The sequence below is a fragment of the Nerophis ophidion genome, linkage group LG02 (assembly GCF_033978795.1).
Source record: "Nerophis ophidion isolate RoL-2023_Sa linkage group LG02, RoL_Noph_v1.0, whole genome shotgun sequence".
In the NCBI taxonomy this organism is placed as follows: domain Eukaryota; kingdom Metazoa; phylum Chordata; class Actinopteri; order Syngnathiformes; family Syngnathidae; genus Nerophis; species Nerophis ophidion.
This window is the reverse complement of record NC_084612.1, coordinates 66,253,107-66,273,510: the sequence shown is the minus strand read 5'-3', so window position 1 is coordinate 66,273,510 and position 20,404 is coordinate 66,253,107. Positions and strand designations below refer to the sequence as shown.

The 20,404-nt window shown below is 40.9% G+C and overlaps 1 protein-coding gene across 4 annotated transcripts; it reads right to left on the bottom strand.

Moving 5' to 3' along the window:
- Nucleotides 1–2,485: 2,485 nt before the first annotated feature.
- On the bottom strand, nucleotides 2,486–19,140 carry brpf3a (bromodomain and PHD finger containing, 3a). Of its 4 annotated transcripts, XM_061889005.1 has the most exons (14): nucleotides 18,788–19,140; nucleotides 13,907–15,426; nucleotides 13,679–13,835; nucleotides 13,467–13,598; nucleotides 13,268–13,396; nucleotides 12,880–13,192; nucleotides 12,645–12,808; nucleotides 12,503–12,590; nucleotides 9,054–9,563; nucleotides 8,948–8,987; nucleotides 8,783–8,871; nucleotides 4,728–4,825; nucleotides 4,514–4,656; nucleotides 2,486–3,505 (listed from the first exon to the last, which is right to left on the bottom strand). In XM_061889005.1, the coding sequence occupies exons 2-14, from the start codon at nucleotides 15,403–15,405 to the stop codon at nucleotides 3,322–3,324; spliced, it is 3,546 nt and encodes a 1,181-aa protein (XP_061744989.1). In that variant the 5' UTR covers nucleotides 15,406–15,426; nucleotides 18,788–19,140; the 3' UTR covers nucleotides 2,486–3,321. The 4 variants fall into 4 exon arrangements, with proteins under 4 accessions (XP_061744989.1, XP_061744965.1, XP_061744980.1 ...); XM_061888981.1 differs by having other exon boundaries at nucleotides 12,503–12,808; XM_061888996.1 differs by having other exon boundaries at nucleotides 12,503–12,808; nucleotides 13,467–13,595.
- Between the last annotated feature and the right edge of the window lie 1,264 nt (nucleotides 19,141–20,404).

Here is a 20,404-nt window from a genome sequence, read left to right as displayed (position 1 = left end):
CTAAAAAGCTGCTCAGACCGATGCATAATGAACCCTCTTTAGAAGCGGCAGAGAAACAAAACAAAGCACGGACTAATCTGCCAATATGATTTATCCATTGATTAGTTTAGTATTAATTTCACGGATGCATCACAACTTTGGCTTTTCCCTTCAACAACACAACTATTACTTTAGGACAAATGATGATCCAGTACCTTTTAATTTTGAGTGAATATATGGAAGATGAGCTACTAGTTTAAGAAACTGTGCTAAACAACACATGCAAACTACGGACATAATAAAACAATCACTTACTGGACAATATCTGCTCTCAATGGGATGTTCATATATTCCTGTTTAAAGGAATAGCAATAATCACGCAGGAAAAAAAAATAATAATAAGCTGGGCACGCACACACGTCTTTTCGTGTCTTTCTCGCCATCTCCGGAAGTAAGTTGAATGTCAAAGTCGACCAACCTAATTACCTCATGCTTAGCAATGCTGTGTTGACATCGCCCATTAGAGTTTGTGATAGTACTTTACTTCTGTCTTTAGCCATGGTAAACAGGAGGTTGCCAAGTCCCTCCAGGATTTAATGATCTTCTCTCAGGTGCTCGTGTTGTGCTGTTCTGTTTTCTTTTCAAGGATAATTTGGTGCTTACCAGCTGTTTCTCTTCCCCAACTAGAGTCTCTGATAAAGGTAAATGGGATGTTAAATGTTCATTTATCCAGTATATTCATCATTTATATGGATTTTACATTGTTTTTTGCAGGTAAAACATTTTTTTTCTCTGTAAAATAATTTGTTGAGTTGAAGGTTTTGGGTGTCTGGAATAGATTAATTGGAATTACAATATGTATTATTTGAAAAATTGTTTTGGTTTTTAGCGGACCCTTTGGAACAGATTAATAACAAAAACCGAGGTACCATTTTATGTGTGTGTAATTACATATTATAGAGAAAATAAAAATAAGGAAGGGAGAAATTTGCTTTCTGAAAATGTGGCCCCCAGAACAATTTCTGATCAAAATAGTTCAGCTGTATGGCCTCCATGTGCTTGTATGCACTCCCCTTTCCAAAACAAACGTACAATCTTAATGTGGTTTGTCTACTTGAGAGGAAGTCAGAAGTTCTTTCGTCTCATCATGAGGGAGTTTTTTTAGGGACCGAATGTCCCTTTAGGACAGAGGACCCTATTGTATTTCTAAGGTTTTATTATTATTATACCGCCGCCTCTTTGAGCTGTAATTTGACCCCCTTAACATGCTTCAAAACTCACCAAATTTAACACACACATCAGGACTGGCAAAAATTGCCATCTAATAAAAAACCAAACCCCAAAACTCAAAATTGCGCTCTAGCGCCCCCTGAGATAAAACACAGACAAAACTGCTTTTAACTTCCGTCAGGAATGTCGTAGAGACATGAAACAAAAACCTCCATGTAGGTCTGTTTTAGACCTACATTTCATACACTTACAACATTCAGCAAAAATCAACAGGAAGTTGGCAAAAACCCCTTCAAAACAAAGTTTCTTAAATATTTTAATTTTTGCCTCTTTGAGCTGTAATTTGACCCCCTTAAAATGCTTCAAAACTCACCAAACTGGACACCCCCAAAACTCAAAATTGCGCTCTAGCCCCCCCTGGGAATAAAACACTGACAAAACTGCTTGTAACTTCCTGTAGGAATGTCGTAGAGACATGAAACAAAACCTCCTATGTAGGTCTCACTTAGACCCATATTTTATTAATTGACATCCTTCAGCAAAAATCAACAGGAAGTTGGCAATTACCCCTTCAAAACAAAAGTTTTGTAAAAACCTGTCACCTTTTTTCAAACATTATCTCCTCTGAGTGCGTTTGTTTTGTCGGCTTCAAACTTGCACACAAAAGAGATTGAACCCTTCTGATTAAAAGTTGCGCAAAGAGTTTTTCTAACTGCTCCAGTTTTGATTTTACAAGCTTTCAAAGAACTGCTGCGCTGCTGCCGTCTCAAGATGGCCACTTAAAAGCAGGAAGCACCAGCATGACCACACAATGCAGAGAAGGTAGGTACTGTGCAGGTAAAAAGATATGTTGATTGGGTGAAAGGAGGCACCAGTTAGACTCCAGGATACAAAGAAGGTAGGTAATGTGCAGGTAAAGATATGTTGTCTGGGTGATGGCAGGAAGTACCAGCATGTATGGGTGAAAGAAAGAAGCACCAGTGTGACCCCAGGATGCAGGGAAGGTAGGTGATGTGCAGGTAAAGATATGTTGAATGGGTAAAGGCAGGAGGAAACACCAGCAAGTCGGTCCCGTCCATCGCTGCTTGCAGCTTTAATTTTTATTAAATTTTCTTATAATATGATTTTTAAATGCAGTCATGAGTTAATGTAGTTTTTTTCAAGGATAATTTCCCAGATAATGTTTCACTATCATGATTGTTTTTTTCCTCTACTTCTTTAAATGTACTAATGTAGATATACTGTATAACCACAACCAAGAAAACAGACATAGAGATTCAGTTGTCTCAAACAGCATTTATTCTTGCGTGAGAAAATATCGTCTTGGCCCGATGATATTTTTATTAGATCTTGGGTACAAGATCTGCTTAGGTATTGTGCCGCATGACTTGATTTTTTTTTTTTAATTATAAAGAAGACACTGTTACAAATAGCTACGAAGCTTCGAACATATATATATATATGTATTTAAAATAACTCAACTGCCACATTGTGTTTTATAAATTAAGATTCTAAATTAGCATTCCTTAAATTACTTCCTGTTAGCCAGTATAAACAAACATTTACATATGTACAAAACTTTACACATGCACTTTTTATGACGACGATGAGGTTACTCCCGCTCTCTCCACATACTCCTGCCAGTGAACGTTTGTGCTTTTTTATGTCTGCTACAAAACAAAAGACGCAGTAGATTTTGTTTGCACAAACACCAGCTTGACACTATCAGAGTACTTTGTTTCACAATATGGAAAAAAGAAAAGCCAGAGTACAAGTCCCACTCCCACCATCGCTTCATGGCTAGACCACAACATGAAGCTAAACAAAAGCAATATTTCAGTACAAACCCTGTGAGTCCAGCGATGAAGCGAGTGTACAGTGAGACTTTGTCAAAACACAAATGCAATGCCAATACTTCAGATCAAGACGATCTCTTTAGCAATCTACATTTACACCCTTCAGCTTCCTTAACTTTGGCAAAAAGTCAAATAAGAACGGTTTGACATGAACACAGTACAAAACAAAAAAAAAAAACACTTTCCCACTCGTTTTATCTACTGAACGTGTAATTTTACTAGAGAGGTTCCCATTAATTTACCTGCCAATAAAAAGTCATATAAAGTTGGAAGGAGTGAAGTTCAGGTTGCCTCTGATGCGGTTTAAATGCATCATGGCGCGGTCGTAAGCCATGTGCACAGACTTGCGAACACTTGGCTTCTTCCCTTCCATCAGGCGTAGCTTGTCCACCGTGTCATCCATCCCCATCGACAGCAGTTTGTCCCGAGGGAGCCACTGCCTGGAAGTCAAATATGAGCTTTTTAATGATGTTCTAGTAATGTACATACACACACACTCACACGTGTATAAAGTGGGGCAAAAAGTATTTAGTCAGCCACCGATTGTGCAAGTTCTCCCACTTAAAATGATGACAGAGGTCTGTAAAAAATCCAGGAATTCACATTGTAGGAATTTAAAATAATTTATTTGTAAATTATGGTGGAAAATAAATATTTGGTCAACCATTCAAAGCTCTCACTGATGGAAGGAGGTTTTGGCTCAAAATCTCACGATACATGGCCCCATTCATTCTGGATGATACAGCAGAGGATTGGGAGAATGTCATGTGGTCAGATGAAACCAAAATGGAACTTTTTGGTATAAACTCAACTCGTCGTGTTTGGAGGAAGAAGAATACTGAGTTGCATCCCAAGAACACCGCACCTACTGTGAAGCATGGGGGTGGAAACATCATGCTTTGGGGCTGTGTTTCTGCTAAGGGGACAGGACGATTGATCCGTGTTAAGGAAAGAATGAATGGGGCCATGTATGGTGAGATTTTGAGCCCAAACTGCCTTCCATCAGTGAGAGCTTTGAATGGTTGACCAAATACTTATTTTCCACCATAATTTACAAATAAATTCTTTAAAATTCCTACAATGTGAATTCCTGGATTTTTTTTCACATTCTGTCTTTCACAGTTAAAGTGTACCTATGATGAAATTTACAGACCTCTGTCATCATTTTAAGTGGGAGAACTTGCACAATCGCTGGCTGACTAAATACTTTTTTGCCCCACTGTATGATATATATATATATATATATATATATATATATATATATATATATATATATATATATATATATATATATATATATATATATATATATATATATATATATATATGCACACAAACACAATAGTAATGTGTTTGTTGTCGTTTTTGGTGTACATAATCTATCATCTCCCTCCCAGAAGGGTCAATTCTTATGACATGAACATTGACATACTGCCCCTAGAGCTTACCAAGTCCGTTTGGTGTCAAAGAAGAGCACCAGGAAGAGCTTTTCGTCCACCTCAGTTCGTAGTTTGAGCACTTCCACAGGAGGCACTGGGATGGGGATGCCATTGAGAAGGAGTCCTTCCTGGGGCATCTCTGGGTCGACAATCTGTAGCGAGGTCACTTAAATCTTAGCTTGGGTCCATTGAACCTTATCCTTTACCTTCTTGCCCTTCTTACCATGGCCGGATATGAGGGGTATCCTCTGCATTTGGCCCAAACCAGGTCCAAGGGCCCCAGTTCTGTCTCAGCATCCAAACACAGAAGTGTCGGCATTGCTGTAAACAACACAGTCCAACATAGACCGTTCAAACACGGAACAAGATAGCTTTCTGTCCATCAATTGTTTTCGGGAAAACGACAATGTCATTTATGTGCACATAAAAATACCTTTGCAGGCGCCAATGGTGCTGGAAATACTACTACTTATACTCGTACTATTAATTATAATTGGAGCTGTAAAAGTTAACAGGATAACGCAATAACTTTAACAAAGCTAATTTTTTTGACGCGCGATTAACATGCACACATCCTGTCTGACCCCTAGTCCATTCCATAATGTGGTACAATGTATCTGTTCACAGCCACACTCGGACAAAAATAGCAAGCAGCAATGTACAAAAAAAATGGTACATCATTGGCAGGCCCAGGTCCAAAGCCATGGCAAGTCGTTCTCCCAACAAGACAGGACCATTTTCATTGACGATCGCCGTGAGCCGTCATCACTGGACCTACTGCCTGCTCGAGGCTTGCATTCAGAGAGGCGGAGCTAATTTCCGTGTTTAGATTAGTTTACTGCACTAAACATAAAATGGTAGATTGTTACGTTAACTGGTTTAGTAAAATGGGATAAAAGCTCAGCAGAAAGTAAAGACTGTAGGCAGGAAGTTGAGAGGCAATTTTATAGTCTGCCGTCAAAATTTGTAAAGCCATCTCTTTTCACAACAATCACACACTCCTGGCTTCAAAATAAAAGTGCTATGTGTTACATCCAGTATAACTACGGTAACAATGAAAAATGTTTTACATTACGATCATGCTTTGTCAGAGATGTTTTGTAATGTAATCTGTTAATGTGTACTTGAATAAATGCTCGTACATTAGTTAAAGAGGGGGATAATCTGGTAGGCTGAAATAATGTTTAAAGGTGCCATATGTAATAATTTAATGTCAAGTCATCATTTAATGGCCCTGATATGTTAAAAGGCATTAATACATCCTGTTGTTTTTAAATATTTTTATAACTGATAACAGTAGCTTAGCTGGCTAAGCTACTGTTATCATGTTATCATACATGAAATGCTCATTTCAAAATTTGATTAACAGCCCCCAAATCTTGTTATTGTTTTCATTTCGATGCCCCGCCCTCTACCGTTTGACCAATTAGAAAGTCTATGAGTGTGTCACATCCAGGTTGCAGGTTACGCACCACCACCTTCATCTAGCTACTGCCACTGGTAAAGTTACTAAACATGTCAGACCTTAAGTCAATCTAAAAGGCGTTGTTACAATTCTCAACATATTCATAACAAAGCCAGGAACAAAACAAGGATTTATATCGGGGATGGCTTTGGAAGATGGAGACAATTTTTTTTTCATCTGACGTCACACTTGCTAATTTCCTCCTTGATCAATAAGGCATTTACGTTTTCGTATTACTTATGATAAATGGAAATAGATATGTCAATATGGTCTATGATCTTGTCTAACAAAGCTAGTATTTTTGTGCAACGAATGCTTAGCATGCTAGCCTGGTCAATGACACATCAACATATAGGCTAACTGGGGAAATAAATGCCCGTTAGCTTTTATGTCGATGTGTCATCCAACTGACAGGTTTTATTTGTCGAAAATATATTTTGCTCTATGTGAATATGGGTAGTGTCAGTGCCTATTTCCTTCCCAATATGCTGATACGCTGAGGAAATGGGTTCCAACATTAGCACGGCTAATTGCGGTTTCTAGAACTGTATGTGCATCAGGCACATATGGGGGGCTATTTGCTTGGCACAATATAATGCAGTACATGTAATGATTTTCTACTTTGTGTATTGACATGGTAGTAGGCTATATGATTTATGCGTAATGTGGGTTAGCTCATAGAATCGCACTCTGCACTGAAAAATGGTGATGTGGCGGTAATTTTACTGTTTGCCTTGGCTTGCCATCAAAGTAGGCCTATGCGATATATAATATATTATTATATATAATTATTTCGATGGTGGTCCCTGCGGTCAAACTAGACATTTTAGCAGGGTAATGCCAACAATCTGTCCCGACAAATATAACTGCGTAACTTTACAAATACATTATTTAAAACATTAGTAAAATGTGGCATAATTACTTAGTAAACCATCCAATCCAATCCACTTTATTTATATAGCACATTTAAACAACAATAACGTTTCCAGAGTGCTGCACAGCCATGTTAAAAACAATATTAAAAAAAAACAATATTATGCTCCATCTTGCAAGAAGAATAAACAAGAGAAACCTACAACATAGGAATCCTTGATTGACATTTGTAGTTCCTTGGAGTAGGATTTGCCTGCATATCTGGCAACCTCAGTCACGGAGAGTGGGAGGGGACTACAGAATTTTGACTGTGATTGCAGTACCATTTCTGGCCACATTACCACATATGGCTCTTTTTTTAATTTTTATTGTTTATAACATGTTTTGGTTGATAGTCCTCAATTACAGAATGTTTAGCAGACTGAATATTTTACTTAATTAAAAAATAAAAAGACACTGTCATGCAGCGATATGAACACCATTTAATGTGCAGACTATCTGGAGCATTTTTCCAGGTTAAAATATTCCAGATTACATTACCAAACATCTTTGAAAATCAAACCATGACTAAATAAATCCACATTTTGTGTTATTAATGCGCAAACCTGGTATCTAAACATGGAAAATGAAGGTCCTCTCCTCTGAATGCAAGTGCTTCTACAGCAAGAATTGCAATTCTCCTGGGGATACGACAATGCACTTAATTTTTATAGTGTCATTAAAAGGGTGTTTAAGTCAATTTTGTGTTATACTGTTTACAAAACGCATAATGTTTAATAAACATGTCATTAAAGCATACAAATTGTTCAGTCATAGTTTTAAAACCTTGAAAAATAATCTGTTCATGGTACACTTAGTAATGAAAAATTATATCTATGTGATTAATCACAACAATTTTGAGTTAACTATGAACAATGCGGTTAAATATTTTAATCTTTTGACAGACAGCCTTAATAATGAATGCAAGACCATTCCAGCTGAAATGGAAGATGAAAGAATGTAATTTCAAAGATCTAATTACAGAAAAAACAGTCAATATTAACCCAAAAATACGACACCACTGAATATGACCCTTCCAGTCAATCTAGAACAGTGGTTCTCAAATGGGGGTACGCGTACCCCTGGGGGTACTTGAAGGTATCCCAAGGGGTACGTGAGATTTTTTTTTAAATATTTTAAAAATAGCAACAATTCAAAAATCCTTTATAAATATATTTATTGAATAATACTTCAACAAAATATGAATGTAAGTCAACTGTGAAAAGAAATACAACAATGCAATAATCAGTGTTGACAGCTAGATTTTTTTGTGGACATGTTCCATAAATATTCATGTTAAAGATTTCCTTTTTTGTGAAGAAATGTTTAGAATTACGTAAATTGATGAATCCAGATGGATTTCTATCACAATCCCCAAAGAGGGCACTTTAAGTTGATTACTTCTCTGTGTAGAAATCTTTATAATTTAATCACTTGTTTATTTTTCAATAAGTTTTTAGTTATTTTTATATCTTTTTTTCCAAATAGTTCATGAAAACACCACTACAAATGAGCAATATTTTGCACTGTTATACAATTTAATAAATCAGAAACTGATGACATAGTGCTGTATTTTACTTCTGTATCTCTTTTTTTTTTTTTTACCAAACATGCTTTGCTCTGATTAGGGGGTACTTGAATTAAAAAAAATGTTCACAGGGGATACATCACTGAAAAAAGCTTGAGAACCACTGATCCAGAAGATGAAAGAATGTCATTTCAAAGAGCTAATTATAGAAAAAAACAGTCAATAAAAACCCAAATATACGACGCTGCTGAATATATGACCCTTGCAGTCAATCTACAAGCTGGAAAAAAATCAATTTCACAAGCTCCAGATTTGGGAGTGGACGAAAAACAAGCTCACCGCATAACAAAACTTTTAAAAAAGGAATACCAACCAGATTCAGAGAGTTCTGCGTTGTCATTGTTGGGATCCTTGGCCAGAGCAGGTTTACCTCGACTGCGTTTGGGAGGCGATGGCGTGCAGCTGCAAGGTGACAAAGCAGAGAGTGTGGTGTACGTCCATGCCAACACAGACAAAAAGGTAAGTGAGCTGCACTCACTTCACTTGTTGCTCCTCCTCAGAGTTCCCATTTGTCAGCTCTAAACAGAATAACAAGGATACATTTGCTTTTGTCCATGTTTCATCTTAAAATGTTTGCTGCTCACCTTCCTCACAAGAAGGCGCCGACTGTTTATCCCCTTCGTTTTCGGAGCTGTGACCTCTGGACCTGAGGTGGTGCGAGAAGGACGAGGGAGGAGTCGGCGAAGCGTTGGAAGATGGAGGCAAGGTGGTGAAGCCGTCCAAACCGTTGCTTTGATCTTTGCTGTTCTGTCGTGGCGGAGATTTCTTTTTTGCCACTCTCACCCCGTTTTTGGCCTTCTTGAACAGAATGGACGTACGCCGGCCCACCCCAACCACGGGCTGAGCCGGCGGCGTTCCCAGCGGCGTTACCTCGTGAACGGCCTCCGGTTGGGACGACGGCGTCTCGCCGAGTTCGGCTTCCTCCTCGCCCTGGCTTTTGCTGCTGGTGCGGGACGGCCTATGACGCTTGTAGGAGCGTCCCGGTGACCTCCGACCAGATGTTGCAATCCCCAGGATGGGCGGTTCGAGTGGGGCGTCGCCCGGCAGCGGTGATGACATTGGACACGTGGGTTCTAATACAGGTGGTGAGTCATCTAGATGAGGAAATCATTTTTAGCTTCACTAATGAACTAGAATGACAATTCATAGAATCCTGAATTTTCCGGATTATAAGTCTCAGTTTTTTCATAGTTTGGTCGGGGGTGCGACTTATACTCAGGAGCGACTTATGTGTGAAATTATTAACACTTTACCGTAAAATATCAAATAATATTATTTACAAGTGGAGGAGTTAAAGTACCTAGGAGTCTTGTTCACGAGTGGGGGAAGAGTGGATCGTGAGATCGACAGGCGGATCGGTGCGGCGTCTTCAGTAATGCGGACATTGTATCGATCCGTTGTGGTGAAGAAGGAGCTGAGCCGGAAGGCAAAGCTCTCAATTTACCGGTCGATCTACGTTCCCATCCTCACCTATGGTCATGACCGAAAGGATGAGATCACGGGTACAAGCGGGCGAAATGAGTTTCCTCCGCCGGGTGGCGGGGCTCTCCCTTAGAGATAGGGTGAGAAGCTCTGCCATCCGGGAGGAGCTCAACGTAAAGCCGCTGCTCCTCCACATCGAGAGGAGCCAGATGAGGTGGTTCGGGCATCTGGTCAGGATGCCACCCGAACGCCTCCCTAGGGAGGTGTTTAGGGCACGTCCAGCTGGTAGGAGGCCACGGGGAAGACCCAGGACACGTTGGGAAGACTATGTCTCCCGGCTGGCCTGGGAACGCCTCGGGATCCCCCGGGAAGAGCTAGACGAAGTGGCTGGAGATAGGGAAGTCTGGGCTTCCCTGCTTAGGCTGCTGCCCCCGCGACCCGACCTCGGATAAGCGGAAGATGATGGATGGATGGATGGATGGATTATTTAGCTCATTCACGTAAGAGACTAAACGTAAAATATTTTATTGGATTCAGGAAATAGGAGTGACAGATTGTATGGTAAACGTATAGCATGTTCTATATGTTATAGTTATTTGAATGACTCTTACCATAATATATGACGTTAAAATACCAGGCACGTTCTCCGTTGGTTATTTATGCGTCATATAACGTACACTTATTTAGCTTGTTGTTCACTATTCTTTATTTATTTTAAATTGCCTTTCAAATGTCTGTTCTTGGTGTTGGGTTTTATCAAATACATTTCTTCCAAAAATGCGACTAATACTCCAGTGCGACATATATATGTTTTTCCCCTTCTTTATGATGGATTTTCTGCAGGTGCGACTTATACTCCGAAAAATACGGTAATTAGAATTATTGATGGTGAAAAACCTCAATTTTTGGGGAATTAATTATTCATGTCCAAGCAGAGGAGGAAAATAAAAGTAAAAGTGGGGTGCGGGGTTTTACAAAACTGCACCCTTTGTGTTTGCAGCGGTTCAGGAATAGAAGGGTTATCCTCACAATAGCATTGTGATTCCCAACCATTGTGCCGCGACAGGTGACCAAATTTCACCTGGTTCCACAGTAATTGGTACCTTGGTTTTAGTATGACCCACGTTTTGTTTGTTTAGTTTGACCAAAATGTTTGCCAATGTTTGCCCCAGTTTTTGTATATCCGTTATCATAGGGCCAGAAAAAATGATTTTAAAAATATCATGTGCCTTGTGCATGTTCTCCCTAACGGCGGAACAGATGAGCAGCGAATAAGTGGGGGGAAAAAAAGTATGTCTACTAAAAGTTTGGGTTCTCACAATGTTTGCTACTTATTAGTTGAATATTATGATTATTGACATAAATGTGAGTGACATGCTTTCACTGTGAGAAGGAACATTTGTTTGTGAAAATAATGTGTCGGGGACCACTCATTAATCCCCTAAACACGCAGCCGCCGTGTCATTAACAATGTCGATGCGGTCACTTGAAAAAGCGACTAAACTACGAAGCTAAAACTAGCCAGAACAATCCATACACCCACCACACGTCTAATTTGCTTGTTGTATGAGCAATTTACAAACACGACAGCATTCGCAACTCAAACAGCCTTAAGTCGCCTCCACATGCCAAACTGATAACAGCAGCACACTTCCCCTCATTCACAATAATAGTGCGTTGCACCACATTCGATCTGACTGCGTGAACAAATTACATTTTTCAAAAACATGATGAACTTAAAGCACTTATTGATAGATTTACACAATTATTATGCTTTAACCTAAAATACTGGTCAAAATTGTCCAAAGATGTATTTCACCAATAATTGTGAGAAATTTTGCATTTAATTAACAAGTATTTTATAAAATGATTTTTGACACAAAAAGCACACACTATGGTGGTAAAATAAGTGTAAATAATGGTACTAAAAATAAAACATAAAAATATATTTTTAGTTGTTTTATATTGCCATTGTTATTTAAATGTATTGTTATTACTACAATTTGACTGTTTGGGTTTATTCATTACTAATTTATATCCGTCTTTTTAACCCTATTTTTTAAAGGTTAGTTTTGGTGGTACAATAAATATTAATGTTTTCAAATGATGAATAATCGTGTAATTAATGATTACTATATCAATCAAAATAATCATAATTATTATTTTTGCCATAATCATCTAGCACTAGTTCTAACTTATATGTAATTAGGCTCCATATGGAAGCGCTAAAAACTACAACATGGCCTGCGAGGAGAAGACGCGATCGAAGTGGAGCCACGTAAATAGGAAACACAACGGCGGATCCTGAATAGACGATCAGAAAGCGGCTTGAAGATGATCCTTAAAACATAATCTATGCGACATTTTAACCAAATAACCACCCTTACATGTTATGTAGACAACAAGAAAGTGTTTTTTATATGTAGTAAAAAAATCATAATATAATATTTTATATAATTAAATGTTTTTTACCTGCACCAAATTATGCACCTTTATAGTTACACACTCCTTGCATATTCCTGATTTTAGTTTTCATTAACAAACATTCCAGTCATTGAGAAATAAAAGACATGTTAATGTTTAGTACTTTTTGCAAACAATCATAGTTTACCTGCTGTGACAACTCCTTTATCCACAGCTTTCTTGTTTTCGTTTTTCTTTTCTTTGGCTGCTGCTTCCTCCTCCTCCTCCTCTTTAACCTGCTTGTCATTGGCGTTAACCGTCTGAGGGTTTTGCTGTGGCGGTGGGTTCACCTTCTGTCTCAGAGCGTTGATTTCTCGCCGCAGTAATCGAATGCGCTTGGTTCGTCCGCCGCTAGTCCCCATGGACGTCACCACATCCAGTTTTTCCAGCAAGGTCTTGAGCTGCTCGTCGGTGCTCAGGTGTAGTCTGTTGTCAGGATCCAGGATGGAGTCGACTAGAAAAAACGAGAAAATGTTAGTGACCGTGTGATGCCAACAAATTCAACAACAAGCCATGCCCACTTACCGTCATCCCACGTGCACTGGTTGAAGCCATGCTTGTTGGGAGACTCCGGCAGGTGCATGCCAGTGCTCGGGTCCAGTCCGATGGTGTGAGACTGCCTAAGAGCGTGGCGGAGAACAGCCCCGCCCACTTCCCGCAGCTGTAAGGCTGTTTGATGAAACATTGTGTCCTTCGAGTTGTACTTGAGGCAGTTTGAGATCATAAGGTCAAAGTCCTTCTCCAGGTCCGTGATGGAGCAGTAGGCATGTCCCTCCAACTTGGCCCGCATGGTGGACAGGTCCATGGGCTGGGATATGAACTCCAGGTAGTCTGGGACCTCAGTGGATCATTAAAAAAGGACAACTTCAGCTGCCTGGAATTGGGCGAAAAGTATTGAAAGGTTTCAACCAACCTCTGATAAATTGACAGGCTGAGAGAAGATTTTGGCTGTGTCCTTCTCCTGCAGCTGGTCCAAGGTGGATCGAAGGAGCACCAATGCCGGCGTCAGCTTGAGCTCCAGAGCGGCCTGTTGAATTTTCATCTGAGGTGTGGAAGGAAATCCATCGACCTTAAAGCATAACTTTAGGAAGACTTTGTAATGCGCGACAAACCTGTTCTCTCTTTAGCCGCTCTCTCTTGCGGATGAGTTCCACCAGAAGTCTGGCTCTCTCCAGGTCTTGCCTCAACTTTTGCCAGTAGCGCAGTTCTTCTCTGGCGGCACTTAGCTTCTCATCTGGCTCCTTCTGGACATGAAAAAGCACACAGATACTTAGTTAAAACCTAAGGTGTCTTTAAACACGCAGCAAAATGGTGGATGACGTACCTGTTCTGTCGTCCTGTGGGCCTGCAGGTGTGAGTGAAGTCGGCGTATCAAAGGCACCCCGTTTCTCGACTGACGTTTCAGTAGCCAGTAGTTATGAAGCCGCTGCATGAACTGATTTTTCCGCTGGACCTCCACTCCTGTGCAGATTTTGTTCAGCCTGCAGACAAGATGCAGTCAGTCTGTATTTCCTTTGAGCAAATCCAAAGGGGATGTTTGTTGTGGTCTCACCTGTGTGATGGGATTTGAGGTACAAGCAGCACAGGCACATTGGAGCGACGTGTGGACCCTCTGGTCCCCTTAGTAGTCTTCTTCTTCTGACCTTTGGACCCTTTCTTTTCTGAAGGTGTGGGGGAGCTCTGAGTATACGACCTCTGCCCCCTGTTACCTCTTCCCCCGACCATCCTCCCTTCCACTGACTCATCTCCGGACCCATCCCGCCGTGACCCAACTGGGGAGTGATGCTCGCAAAAAGCGGTTTTCTTTACAGAGAATGTGGTACCGTTGACGCCCGTCTCCCGGACCGGGTCTATCTTCATGTACAGGCCAGCCTTCTGAGCGCAAGTGACATGAAAAGCCCGGTAGCAGTTGGCTTTGTGGCACTGGATGGATGCGCCCCTGCCTTTCTGTTTGCACAGGTAGCAGGTGAGCTTCCAGCGGGCAGGAGGGATGTTTTTGACCCCCTCGACGGGCTCCAGGAACACCGTGTTGGCAAAACACACCTCTGGAATCCAAATGGCGCATACAACGTGGGCCCAGCGTCCGTCGCTGGTCTGCTTGAAGGCACCTCCTCGGTTGGGACACAGCACACAGTCTACAGGGCGGGAGGGGGACTGCAGGCAGCAGCGGCACAGCCACTGGCCCTCAGGTACGTACGGCACTCCGTAGCACTCCTGGTGCACCGCCAGGTTGCAGATGTCGCAGAAGAGGATGACATTGCTGTTCAGACATTCGTCATCGAGGCACACACAGCAGAAAGCGTCCTCGTCTACGGCGCACTGGGCCAACGCCTGGCTGCGGGACTCCAAGATGGACTCCCTTTCCAGGCGGTCAATCAACAGCTCAAAAGTGTCCGCTGACACTGAGGCGTGGCCGTCGGACACTCTCTTTTGGTTTACCATCTCCAACCAGGCTAGGTCTTCTTCGTCCATGTCGTACTCTGCCACGCTTTCCAGCTCCTCCCTGGATTTCTCGATAAAGCAGTAGTAGGATGTAGGCAGTGGAAGCGCCTCTGCAAGGGAAGCTGAACCCAACGCACGAAAGGTGGGCTCCGGGAGTGGACTTTGAATCTGGAGGGAATTCGTAGATCCAGTTTGCTGCAGGGATCCAGATAGTTTATTTTGCTGCGACACATTTTTACCGCTCTTCCTTCCTTTGGTGTTGGGGGGTTTACCGAAGAAGCGAACTTTACTCAGAGTCTGCACACTGTTCTCCTTGTTGCTGTTGCACTCTGCGATGTCCTGCGCCATCATCTCGTCTTCCGTGATCACCGGCAGAAGATCTGTGATGTTGATTCGGTGAAGCCTGCCTTCCAGGTCCACCTCCACTATCTTCTGGGCTTGGGCGTACGTCAGTGTCTCCCTGGATGGAGAGAGCTGCAGTCTGTAGGGCGACGATGAGCGCAACCCGCTCGCTGAGCCTCGACCCCGGCCCCGACCTCTGCCTCGCCCGCGACCCATATTGAGTCCTCTTCCAGCTGCCTTACATTCCCACTTTCTCTCCTCCTGCATCAGGGGGGTGACACCAGCTACCTTGCAGATGCAAAGGAAGAAGAAATTGGGAATATTAAGAAGCAGAAGATGATCTTTATAGTCACATGTACAATGTACAGAAAAATTTGGTCCGTGCACTCATTGTTCTTGAAGAACAGTGGCCAGAAACCGTGTTGTGCCTACAAACCCTATCTGGCCCGTTGTGGTTCAGAATCTTGGTCAGTGAAGCTTCCCTGTGTGAGGGATTCGGAAGGCAATGTAGGCAAAGTGGTCTACCCAAAGACATGACAGCAGTGAGTGGGATGGTTGAAAATCTGTTTACTGGGAAACCCGCTCTGCCTCCAGTCAGAGCTTGTTGAAATGGATATTATAAGAGATACCAAACACTAATTCAATCAATCAATGTTTATTTATATAGCCCGAAATCACAAGTGTCTCAAATGGCTGCACAAGCCACAACAACATTCTCAGTTCAGAGCCCACATAAGGGCAAGGAAAAACTCACAACCCAGTAATTAGCCACATAATTCTGATTTCATATTACGGTGTTACAAAAAATGTCCACTTTCCTGTAATTTCAAATTTTTATAGCATAAATTCTCTTTGAACTTGAATTGTTACTACTTAGACAAATGTTAATGATCCCCAGGGAAATTGGTTACCACACTTGTCAACCGATTCAAACTATTCCATCGTCAAAACATTTTTCCAAATTTTCCTTCATGGCCCAGTTTCCATTACACACATTCCTGTTGAACTTGAGTCTATTTACTTCCACATTTCTAAACACATTCTATTCCATCATCAAACTATTCAGCTCTATTCAGTTTATCAAAGACATCTGAACTGACAAATTCCTATTCCAAAATTTCCCACTTTTCTGTACATGTCAGCTTGACAGAAACTGTGTTCTTTTGTCAGGATAATAATAAACAACATTGCTGCAATGCATGTTTAAACTCCAGGGCAATTTGAATAATTTGCACATAACACAAGCACAGTACAGGAAAAAGTTGCATTTTTATAAAAGCATACTCTTCATACAACCGTGTTGTTTATAAAACCAGTGTTTTTCAGCCACTATGCCGCGGCACACTGGCGTACCGTGAGATATTGCCTGGTGTGCCGTGGGAGATTATGTCATTTCCCCTAAAAATGTGCCGTTGTTGAGTATCTCTACTGTCTAGAGCTCGGCAGAGTAATCATGACATACTCCTCCAGGTGACAGCAGGTAGTTAATTTCTTTGTAGGTGTCGGGAACATGGTTAGTTTTGATCACAATATGCATACGACAGCGGGAGGCAGTGTGAAGGTAAAAAGGTATCCAATGCTTAAACCAAAAATAAACAAAAGACAAGTGCCGCTATGAAAGGCATTGAAGCTTAGGGATGGCTATCCAAAACGAAGCTAAAACTGAACTGGCTGCAAAGGAAACAAAAACAGAATGCTGGACGACAGCAAAGACTTACAGCGTGTGGAGCAGCAGACGGCGTCCACAAAGTACATCGGTACATGACAGGACAATCAACAACAAAATAGGAACGCGAGACAATAACTAAAACACTACACACAGGAAACACCAAAAAACTCAACAGAAGTCACGGCGTGATGTGACAGGTGGTGTCAGTACACCTACTTTGAGACAAGAGCTATAGTGATGCATGCTTGGTTATGGTTTGAATTCATATCCAACAATTGGGAGAAGGACATTTTACTGTCAATATCGGCTGCTGAGTTTCATTTTGTAATGTTTTCTGCCAGGGGCGTGCCTCGAGATTTTTTCAATTAAAAAAATGTGCCTTGGCTCAGAAAAGGTTTAAAAACACACCTTGCGTGTGTACATAAAGGCCTACTGAAACCCACTACTACCGACCAGGCAGTCTGATAGTTTATATATCAATGATGAAATCTTAACATTGCAACACATGCCAATACGGGCGGTTTAGTTTACTAAATTGCAATTTTAAATTTCCCGCGAGGTATCCTGTTGAAAATGTTGCGGAATGATGACGCTTATGTTGACGTGTGCTTGTGACGTCACAGCACCACTCATGCCTAAAAGTAGTCTGTTTTTATCGCATAATTACACAGTATTTTGGACATCTGTGTTGCTGAATCTTTGGCAATTTGTTCAATTAATAATGGAGACTATAAAGAAGAATGCTGTTGGTGGATTGCAGCTGCCTTTAGCAACCGAAACACAGCCAGTGTTTCTTTGTTTGTTGTGAAGCTTTAACACATAGCGGTCAAGCAAACATGTTTCTCTACGTCAACCAGCAAGTTTTTGGATGGGAAAATTAGGATATTAAGTTGGCTCTTACTGGAGACTTTAGCGGATTATGCGACCTCCTCCTGCAGTTGTCAAAAAGGCAGCTGTGATCTTGGCTCCTTTATTGGCTTCTCTCAGAGACACTGGCGGTCAGAGCAGCCATCCGACTTTCAGATATGACTATAATCTCACTGAAACACTATTAACATAATAAGCAGATAAGGGATTTTCCAGAATTATCCTAGTAAATGTGTCTAATAACATCTGAATCGCTCCTGGAGCCGCCGCCTTATCTCTTTTTTTCTTTCATTAATGCTTTACTAACTTTCCTCATCCACGAATCTTTCATTCCCGCTCAAATTAAGGGGGAAATTGTCGCTTTCTCGGTCCAAATAGTTCTTGCTGCTGCTGGCTATGATTATAAACAATGTGAGGATGTGAGGAGCCCTACAACCCGTGACGTCACGCGCAGATCGTCTGCTACTTCCGGTAAAGGCAAGGCTTTTTTATTAGCGACCAAAACTTGCGAACTTTATCGTCGATATTCTCTACTAAATCCTTTCAGCAAAAATATGGCAATATCGTGAAATGATCAAGTATGACACACAGAATGGACCTGCTATCCCCGTTTAAATAAGAAAATCTCATTTCAGCAGGCCTTTAATGTTAAAGGTGGCATGTGTACGTCCGTATTGACACGCCTCCTCCGTCAGTGTCTCTTATTTTGGTCCAATCAGGAGCCAGAGTCGCTGTCACGTTTCTCGACGTCCAATCACATTCCCCTATCCTGTTGTTGCTGTGCATAGTTTGGTTGAGGAGCGCTAAATACCAAGCCGAGTATCTACGTCCGTCAGCCATTTTGAGCGCACAACACACAGCGACACAATTATATATGCCAACAGCAGCAAAAACACATAATGCACCATGCTGACATACAGTACTTACATGTATGTATACATTTAATGACAGGACACTGCTGCATGTACTGTTTGTACCAGTAGTCATTCGCGGTAAAACACAACACCAATAAGGCTATCTATTACTGTGATAATAGGAGGGCACAAACGCAAGTAATACAACAAAATGGCTCGTCGCCACATTAGACTTACAACGCTCAATGTGTTGTATTACCTTGAGAAGTGGTCTTTACCGGTGCAAGTTGCAAACAGCAAGGAATAAATTAAAAAAACACCTAAAATGTCAAGCAAAGTGACAGACTGGAACCGAGGCGGACATGGTAGCCCGTTAGCTTAGCTTAGCTTAGCCGGTCATTTTGGGGAGCGACGGCGTCATCCTCTACGCTGCGGAAAACCGTTGTTGTGTCGACAAAGCCGAGCGTTCACACGGCCGGGACAAAAAGCTTTCTAACTGTGCCAGTGCATACTCAAACGGCGGCTTTACCGCCAAGATATCGAATTAATGTACCTCGAATATGGCTAAATATTCGGTCAAGATGGCTCGAAAAATACGCCCCTTTTTGGAAAAAAACGTCCACAGCCAATCAGAGCGCGGGGCTTCGCATCGCGGCCCAAGCGCATTGCGATCTGATTGGCCGGTGTGGTACAGCTGATTCATCGCACTCGCTACTTAGTCTCTAACAGGGAAGTGGTGAGAAAAACAACGGAATGTGTTTGCGCGCCTTTTGGCCTTCTATAGACTATAATAAACTCTGGAAACACACCTGTTATTCTGAGGGAAAAGTGATCGTAAGATAAAACAAATTGGGAAATAACTTATTAAAATAATTCAATGTATAGCTTTGATTCTGTGCTGTGTATTATTTGGGGCTTATAAATACTATGATTGCTGTCCTTTCCCCCCCCCATTTATTTATTTCAGGCAATGACATAAAAATAACATAAATAAACAAACCAAAAAAAAGTACAAAGTTGACACCCGTCTTAAACCCAAGAGTGATGTTTTGAAAAAGACGGTAATGTATAGGGCAACCACTTACTGGAATCGACTTCCACAGTATCTGGTATCAAGACTTAGACTTAGACAAACTTTAATGATCCACAAGAGAAATTGTTCAACACAGTAGCTTAGTTACAATGATGGAAAGTGTAAGGATGGAAAGGACAATGCAGGTATAAATAGACTAGGTATAGCAATGTAAAATATAACATCCATCCATCAATCCATTTTCTACCGCTTATTCCCTTATATCAAATATAACTAATATAACATATAAATCACCAGCATAGTGGGTTTTAAGAATAGACTAAGAGGAGAAGTATTGCGGAAAGAGATTATTCTATATAGTACCTAATGTCATGACTGTTTTTATTGACTATTGAGTATTTTATTGATTATGGGATAAGCAGTAGAAAATGGATGAATGGTACTTTTTCGTCACTTATTGTTTGTCTTTGGTACACGAATGTGTATATTTTTGGCCATTGGTTCTTTGTTTTATTTTTGCAAATATATATATATATATTTTTATATTGCTATTTTTTTCATCTTTGGTATTAAAATTATTATGCAACATAAGTTATTATTATTGTTTTGGTTCTTTGTTGCTATTTTTGTATCATGACATTTTATTATTGTATCATTTTGTACTACATTTTAATCTTTTGTTTTGTGATTGTGTGATGTTTTTTGCCTGGACCCAAGGAAGAATAGTATCCACTGCGGTGTAGACTATTGGGGATCCTTAATAAACTAAACTAAACGCATAATAATATGAATTAATATAGTGAAAAACGTAATGTATAGTACTGATTGATTGATTGAAACTTT